At 35.6% G+C, this 9,362-nt stretch overlaps 1 protein-coding gene across 2 annotated transcripts in view; it reads left to right on the top strand.

Moving 5' to 3' along the window:
• ZNF385D (zinc finger protein 385D) overlaps positions 1-9,362 on the top strand; it is a 422,677-nt gene that overhangs the window by 322,405 nt on the left and 90,910 nt on the right. For both annotated transcript variants that reach the window (XM_082047152.1, XM_082047153.1), the window contains one exon: positions 6,289-6,399. In XM_082047152.1, the coding sequence (XP_081903278.1) occupies positions 6,289-6,399 (111 nt within the window). The remainder of the gene's footprint in view (positions 1-6,288; positions 6,400-9,362) is intronic.

Raw genomic sequence — 9,362 nt, forward strand, 5'->3', positions numbered from 1 at the left:
TTCATTGAAAAAAGCAGAAATGGTAGACACTAAAAAAAGTTGTGTAATGCTGAGTCAATTCACTACATAATTAGTCACCATAATTACTAGGGCAATACTGAATACATTTGCTGTAAAAGGATAAACCATGCATGGTAGCACATCTAGAACATGTATTTTAACCATTTGACATCACATTGTTCTACTTGCACGTGAAACCAAAATATTGTTGAACATTTATTTGGGGGGTTTTAATTATGCTTACTAAGCTCTTCCCATCATTCCTTTTGAATTGTGTTCTTTGATTAATTTATAAGATTCTTGTTCACAGATTAATGAGATATTTTAAAAAGAAAAAAAAGTGGACTGCTAGTGTTAACAATGGGAACTATTTCTTATAGAAATAAAAAACATCAGTTATGCTTAGGATCAAATCACTGAGCTGCTGTTGAACTGTTCTGTTTCTGACCTGAACACCAGTATATTAAGAATGCGTCAAGTAGATTCTAAGTTATAGGTTGGACGCTTCTGGAAGGCATCAGACTTGCTACATGTGCTGCACAGTTTGTTTTTGTTTTTGTTTTTTTGTTTTTGTTTTTGTTTGTTGTTTTTTTTTTGACATGCACAGTTAGTAAATACTTTGAAGAGGGTTTAAGATGCATGTGCACACACAGAAATGAACTGCAACGTGTGACACCTAGTAGGTCACCTGGAAGTTTTAGACCTGTTGCACGTGCTTTGTCCAGCTTGAATGTGCAGCTGCTGTAGATGCCAAGTATCTCCTGGAGAAGGAGCCTACAACTCAGCTGAACAGTGCCAATAATATGGGCACTCTATATGGGCCATATAAGGCTGAATGTCTAGCAATTCTCCAAAACATCAGAGTTCCTGCATCTGTACAACTGACCAGCATGATCACAGGGGAAATTGTTGTTAATTCTTTATGCTACTGAGATCAGAAAGGAACTGCTGAATTCTCAATTGGAAATAGTCAAATTATGCCCTGAGAAAATTTCTGGTTCAAAAAGTTCCCCAACAATAAATAGCAGTAGCTTTACATGATTGAGAAGCTTTCCTATAGCTTTAGTAACTGCTCTTCTGTGTTTCTGCTGGTACGTCACAATTAAAATGCAGTAGGCAGTTTTATGTTTTAACTGTTTGATGTTAAATCTGCATCCATCATGCAGGTTTAAAAATTAATTAAGTTCACCAATAAGTATAAGCCATAGAGAATATGATATGTTCTTTTTTTTGCTTGGTTAAGTCATTGTGTATGTGCTTAGTACAGGATTTACCCTGTTTCCAATGCTCTTATTAGTTTCACCGTTTTTTGGAACACAAGAGAATGAATGAAAGGAGCCCCCACTGAGTTAACTTTATTTCTTATCAATTTTACAATTAAGATTTTCACATGTCTCAATTCATATGTGGAAATATTAATACCTTGCCTGCAGGTATAATAACATTACAGTGGTTTTGACTTATTTAATTGTAAGTACAAAAATTATGTTTGTAGAAATGCAGACCTATGGTAAGAAACCGTACTCAGAATATCAGTCACTTAATGCTATTTTCATTGTAGCATTGCATTGTGTTAGCATCTGGATTTTACGAACTTCTGAGAGGTATTGATAGCTGTGTCACTGAATTCACTCACCTATTCAAGTAATGGAGGTCAGTCTTTTGGTGGGTAATTTTTTGTAAATTACCACTAAAATGATCTACAGCAATTTTTTCCTGAGAGTTTCAATGACCTGATGTGTTTTTCTGCTCATTTAGTATAGGACCATAGTGGTTTGAGTCAATCTTTTGCAGATAATTTCTTTGGCTTTGAAGTAAAAATACTTTCTTACTTATGTCATTGTTTTAGTCCTATGATATGTTCTGAACATGCTCTGGGAATCCACAGTATCTTCATCCTTTGACCTGGATGCTTTTGTTTATAGATGTTAGTGCAATTCCATTAGTTTACCACCAGCCTCAAGAATTTGAAATGCTCATGTCATGCCCTTTGGCTTTAATACACAATTAAAAAAAATGAAATAAAAATAAGTCACTTTGGTTTATATCATTTTGTGATCTGAGCCTTTATGGATCAACCTTCCATGTTTTCCTTTTCTATCAGTTTGTTGTTGATGTTTTTAAATAGGCATACTCTTATGCCTCTGGGATGAGAAGTCACATAAAAAGGACTAATAATTTTTTTGTTTGTTTTTTTAAATTCAGGAAGAGCTATGTGTTTGAATGTCTTAGCATTAAGAAACAAACATTCTTCACAAAAACAAACAAAAAACTTCATAATTACTTGTGGAAATTATGTAAAATTTACATTTTCAAAAGATCAAATTTCTCTGTAGGCAAAATTTACCAGCCAGCGTTCTGCCTTCAGCAGGTATTTAATGAAACTTAAGAGATGGAGACTGGTCTACAGAAGGCCTTCAAGGACAGCAGCTATGGTGATTCTGGAAACGTTTCCTTGGCATGTCAGATAGCATGAGATCTCCTGGGCCACGTTCTTCATGATTTTGTGATAGAGGTTTCACCCAGAAAAGTTCATGCAACACCCACTCCTTTCATCTGCAGTCCACAAAATAAAGAGCTCTTTCTTGCTCTGTGGTAAGCACAAGAACAAAGAAGAATGGAGCTAAGATCATTGTTCTGACAAGGTTCAATTTGAAACAAGCAAGCAACACCAAAGGAAAGTGGTAATATGAAAGCTAAGAAAATGGAGTAAGGGGCCAAATTCTACCATACACTGAGTTTAAGCCTGGATTTTGCTGAAGTATGGTAAGCTTATGAAGATCCTGCAAAGGGAGTACAGTATCTGATCAAAGAAATGAAATATAATCATGTTGCCACAAAATTCAGCCTGAATAAATAAAATTTGCTATATTATTGCTGTGGATTTTATGTATTAAGAACAAAAATTAACGGAATGAAATATGAAACGTTCCATTTTTATCTTCATAGCCCAAACTATCAGTTACATTATGGTTTGCATTGAACCTTGAGCTATGTGCTCTCCCTGGACTGACCACAGAAGAGTGTGGCACAGCCTGTGCTACATAGTAAGAGATACCTGGTGCTGGATAGTAGAAATGCAAAAGGTAGTAAACAGGTCCTTTTTGTGTTGTAACTTGCAGTGCAAATAAGTTGATGAGAGAAAGTAAACCTCTTGCAAATCTTTCTCTCCTGTACAGCTTTGACAGCTGAAACAATATTCACGTGAATTGCAAACCTCTCTGTCTTCCACCATAAATGGGAGTAAATTAAATCATTTGCATCCAAGAAGTAAGATAAAAACCCATCAACTGTAATATAGCACTAGTAATGAGTAAAAGCAGATTTTATTTAAGTTTATCATGATAACTTTTATTTTGAAAGCAAATACCATTTACATAAGTTGAAATACAATTAATATGTGTAATTAGTAACATTCAGCAAGCCTAGAAGTGCTTGGAGATTCTGTTAAGTATCTAACCACTTGCTGATTATCTCAGCTACATGATATAATTTCCCTCTTTATACTTCCCTGCAGTCCTTGCTCTCTCTTTTCTGGCAATCAGCTGCCTCTCTTTGTTCCTCTGACTCTCAGCAGGGCTCCTCTCTGTCTTCTAGTGTCTGTGACATCTGAGTGCTTATCATACTGCACCTAGGTAGCCCGTTACCTCTCTCAAATTTCCTGCGTAAAACTCCTGGAGGCTTATCTGGTGCTTTTGGTTGTTTATTTGAAATTTATGGATTGGTGGTATTTCCCAAATGAAATCTCCAGGAAAAAAATAATAATGTCAAATACCACTCCAGCATTCTGTCCCAACTCTATTAGAATCTGAGGCTAAGTTTTGAAATTTAATTCTGCTTTGCACTATCAAAGAGCAGTTGGCAGACAAGGCATTCTTACTCTGAAGCAGCTTTTCTTAATCAATTTGGATGCTATCCAGAACACTTCTTCATTTAAGCCGCAAACACAGATCACTGAGTTCACAATAAGGCCATGTAGCTGTTTATCTAGAAGTCTACATCCTTAGAAAGAGAAATGGAAGTGTGCAGTTGGATTTCTCTATCAGCAGATTAAAAAAAGAAAATCTGTGGAGTGATTAGGAAAGAAGCTCCATGTTTTCCATGACACCAAAATTAAATTAAATATAAAATAGACCACCTATTCCACCCATTCATTTTTCTCCATTCTGAAAAATTATTTGTCTCATTCTTAGTATCCAACCCCATTGGGAGCTGGAATTCTTGGGTAAATCCAACTAAAAAAATTAGTTGCTCCATGTTATGAACCATGGTGGTACCTTTCATATAACCCTTAGAGAGCTTCTTTGATGGTTTTCCTAACATATGGCACTTGTGAGATAATGTGAAAGAGTTTAGCATGTTGTACACAGAAGGCTAAACTAATAGTATCTCACAACTGTGGTTACTGTGAAGGCAAACAGTTACACTGGATCAAAGAATGCACAATTTCTTGTTACTGTGTACTGACTTATTCATATGTCTGAGCCTGAGATTCCCCTAAGTATTTTAGACCTGCAGTGGCTAAAGGAACAGTGCCTACATTTCTAAAGAAATGTTGTGCTTTGGTGTTGTAAATCACAGGATACAAGTCTATTGGTCCTGCTGGCATAAGAAGTCACCTCTTGGGTAGTGGAGCAATCAAAAAAAAAAAGAACTATTACTGTCTGTTTACTTTCCTGCGTGGTGGTGTTCCTTCTACACTATACAGTAGTATTTTTGGACTGTGCTACTGAGTAAAATGAGTGCCCCTAGCACATGATTTGATCACAGCAGAGAGTCTTGCACAGTATGCTGTAGTGTTTCAGAGCTTGATATTCTCTGACCTTAGCCGTCAGTGTTATTCTGGGGTTATGTTACAGCGGCATCCCTAGTTTCTAGGTGGATTTGTGTTCTTTTAAGCTGGTGGTTAGGCAAAGGTATGAGGTATTTCACTTTCATATCAAATGGAAGGGGATGTTCAAACCGATAATTTCTTCCAAACCTGTATGTAAAGCCCTGCCATTTCCTTCGTTCCTTTTTTTTTTTTTTCTTTTAACCAATCTGAATTTCTTTTCAACAGAAATTAGTTTCATGACCTATTTTATATCTGACACTGAACAGCTGTCAGGTGATGCAAAATTTCTGTAGTGAGCTTTTCTGGATTCACTGCAGTAGAGGCCATGACTGTCTACCGTTACACCTTCCATGAATAATTGATTACTCTAAGGAAAAACTCTGATTCTTTATTTATCAGATAACCCTTTACTAACAGACTGTAAAAAAGTGAATCATAGGGACATGAGCAGAGAAAAAGAGTTTTTTTCGTAAGACACATACAAATTATGCTGTGTGGAGACTGGCTATCAATAGAGCTAGACAATTAGTTGTATTTGTGCCAACAAAATCTATGAATTTTTAACAATACAATTTAAAGATAAAAACTATCAGTGACATTACAAAAATGCTATAAAGCTATTACTAGATTTTTAAAATAGCTGTCAAATGCTTCTTGTGTAAAAGAAATGTAAATAATTTTGACCACTGTATTTGGGGAAGTTGATTTCAGTCCTCCATGTAAAATCACTTGAGTGGCTGTTGTGAAGCTCTGTGCCAGAATGGTACATTTTTTTACAGGACCTAGGCTTGCACACACTGCCAGATCAGTGTTTTGCTAGAGGTTAGTTCAGAATAATGCTTTTCATGAAAGCTGAAGTTCATCCTTAAGGTAGGGTTTATCCAAAATTGTTTCTTCCAAGTGGCTGTGAAAATAATCTTTGGAGGATTTAGATTTTTCATAGGTTGTATAGAAGTTGCTTTATAGAAAAAAAATTAACTTATTAGTTCCTGGGAAATGATTTTTTTTTATGTAATATTGAGTGTTATTCTGGAATTATTTGTATGTAATATTCCTTCACATTTCCATTGATCCTTTTCTTAGTAATTTTGTTTAAAATATTCTTATTTTGTTTAGTGAACTAGCTTTTCTATGATATAAAAACCATAAATTGGTGTTTGTTCAGCATTTATAGCTCATATCTTTCTTCAGCAAAGGGAGATTGGTGCATATATAATTGAACTAAGGATATGTATTGCAAGATAGCTAATGACAGTTTTATTTGTTCCTTTCTGTGTTACCTCTTTGTAAAACTGCATGAAGAAAAAATTATTCATTTTCAAAGAAAAATAATAATTTTCTGTAGTGTGGGATGTGTTGTGGCGTGATGCAGAATCTGTTTTGAGACTACAGAGAACATAGCATACAGTGAAACAGCAAAAGCTTTTCTATTTCTCTTTCTTCTCTCTTTACAGATGGACCCAATTCAAAAAGCTGTAATAAATCATACATTTGGGGTTCCTCTTCCTCATCGAAGAAAACAAATCATATCATGCAACATTTGCCAGCTGAGATTTAATTCTGATGTAAGTTGATCATTTTGTATCAGAACAGAAATATCTACTTATCTTCTAGGATGTGCCATAATTTGCATAAATTGAACCTAAATGAAACCTTGTGATTTCAGTTTGTGGCTCAGCAGATGAAAAGGCTGTAGGATGCTTCAAATAAACATGATTATTTGGTAGTGCTTATACACCCTGCCAGATATTCCCTGCGGATATATCTCTGCAAGCTCATCAACCTCAGTGGTGCTGCACTGAGTGTAAATAGGAAAATGGATTGACCCATTACTGCTAATAAGGCTGAAATATTTGCTGGATCCTAATTCTTCTAGCAGCCCTGTTTATCTTTGCTTTCCTTTTCAGGCAGTAAATGTTAGAAGTTATTCAGATATAATCCTTGTGAATCTACCTTCCTTTTTCTATCCAACAATATCTATCTAGCCAGAACTGTATTTTAATGTTCCTGTCAGTACAATATTTTTTTTCTATGTTTCCCTCTTCTTTCTCTCTTCTTTCTCTCTTTTACTTTTCTTCTATTTTTCTTCTACTTTTCTTCTACTTTTGTCTTAAAAAAAAACCAAAACCCACAACTGTAGGTGATTTTTTTTGTCAATTGACTCCTACCTCACATCCTCTCACTCCTCTAGCAATGAAGTAGAGCAAGCTGAACTGGAAACTCATCCTTCATTTTTGCCCAAGAAAGCTGCGCTCCTTGACAAGAAATACCTGTTCTGTCACAGAAAAGCCTCTTGGAATTTAAGTCCTTTATTTCCTTCTTCAGTATCATTGTGTGTGCAGACAAAACCTGACATAGAACAATATATTGTCTTCTGCAGTTCTAGTCTCTCCAGGAAGTTTCTTGACATGGTGGAAACTTATCTTCCTCTATCAAACGTCTTTCAGTTACTGTTTTAGTGATGTAAATATGGAAGTTACTTTTGTCAGAATAAATGTCTTTGAATTTAGAGTAAGGTCTAACCCAAAAATGTTCACAAGGTTCTTTCTTCATGCCAGTCATATGAAGAAGTGAAATAATTCTTTTGCACTGCTGCTTCTTTGTAGGCAGCTATTTATGTACAGTTAGTACCCATTTTTAATTTATCAATTATTTATCAGAGCCATGAACTTTTCAAAAACTTAAATTGAGCTTTGAGTCCTTCTTTTAAGGACTGGCCACCTAGGGGTGAAAATAATACAGCTTTCCTCATTCCTCTCAGTTTTTTATTCCTTATAAATAATTTTAAAAATATTTCAGTCACAATTTCCAGACCAGTCAGCATCATGTGCTTACTTTCACTGATTACTCCAGGTTTCCCAGTTAATGGACCTGAATGAACACTTTCCTCTGACAACATTGACATCATTCTCAAACAGTGGTGCAAGGAAGGGTAATACATTCTCTGGAGCTTTCATGTTTCACAGTTAAAAATAGGAGAATCAAATTCGGCTCTTTCATTCAGAATTCAGATGCTAGAATTAGGACTGTGGATACAGAGCCATTCATGGGAAGGGACGATGAAGACTTTTGGGCCACAGTGTATCTCACTGACTGAGCAGCCCAGCTCATCGCTCATCATTTTCAGCTTTGCCGTGTGAAAAAACATGTCCCACGGAATCATACACAGTGTATAGCTACAGGAGACATCAGATACCTCAGTATTACATACCAAAGTGAAACACCTTTGTTTCAAAGAGGGTATACCATTTGTTAGTCTGCAAAAAAATCCAGACAAAAGATAGAATGAACACATCATTAAAATGATTTAGTCATTAGCACATACACATTTCAGACTGATACATGGAGTGGAAAATTTTCCAGCTGACAGGAGCTAGGCATTTTTCAGAATACAATGTTTAAAATAAAAATTATTCTATACAGAAGCAAACAAGACATCAGTAGACACTGATACTTCTTACTCAGAGGACTGCTATGCTCCCATACAGTTCCTTTTCTTTTACTCTTAGAAAGGATTCCAAACAAGAGAGAGGGAAGCAGCACTGGCCATTTTCAGGGTAATCGACAGTGTCCAAAAAAATAGTTTCAGAAGAAATCTATTCTTTAAGACTGTTCACAGCAAATTCTTGGAAGAAAAGGTGTGAAGCAGATACTTAGTTGTCGCTTCATATATTCAAGTGATGGACACTTGAATTCCAGTTTGCCAACACTGTTCAGTAGGAGGTTGTTCTAAGCTCCCCTCTTTCAAAGTAGATCAATATCATTAAATTTATGGAATGGGGAGACCTTCTTGCTGAGTATCTTTCACTTCCCACTTTTAATATTCACCTAATTTTTTAAAGCAACCCAAGTGTTACTGATTGATTTGAGACATTATGATCCAAATGCTTCCCAGTGATTAACCTGGGACAATATCTCTCCCCCTTTTCCCTATCACACAGAAGAGATTTGTGGGGATCTATATGATGGTCTCTTCTCATGCCAGTGTGTATAGTTATTACTGCTGAAAATCACAAAGTGCTCTGCTGAGGCTTTTCATAGTTCCACTGCTGTTTAGAAATGCTTTTCTGCGATGTGAAGGGAATAGGCAGAGCTAAGTTCCTCAGTTGCTTGGGTAATTCTGATTGTCCAGCAGTTTTTGAAGCAAAAATGTGCTAAACTAAAGATTAAATGGTGAGACGTAAAAGGAAAGATTGCTCTAAATAAAAAGAGCTATTAGCTATCATTTTTGATAACTCTACTATATGAATGGCCAGCACGCATGTAGTAATTTTTCTCTTATTATTATGAAAAAAGTTTTCATTTACTCAGTATTCCTACCTTTCATTTTCATCATATTTTGTTGAACATGATTTAAAACCATAACAACAATAAATAGCTTTTCTGTTCAGAAACCTAGAGCTTTGTGGCTGTTCTGCCAATGCATCTTTATTTTTAGATGCTGCAGATAGGATTTATCAGACAGTAATAAATAGAAATTCCATTTACCTAGTGCACAACAGTATTATGAAAATGTTTACAATAAAAC

Source organism: Streptopelia decaocto (assembly GCF_964273445.1).
Source record: "Streptopelia decaocto genome assembly, chromosome: 2".
NCBI lineage: Eukaryota > Metazoa > Chordata > Aves > Columbiformes > Columbidae > Streptopelia > Streptopelia decaocto.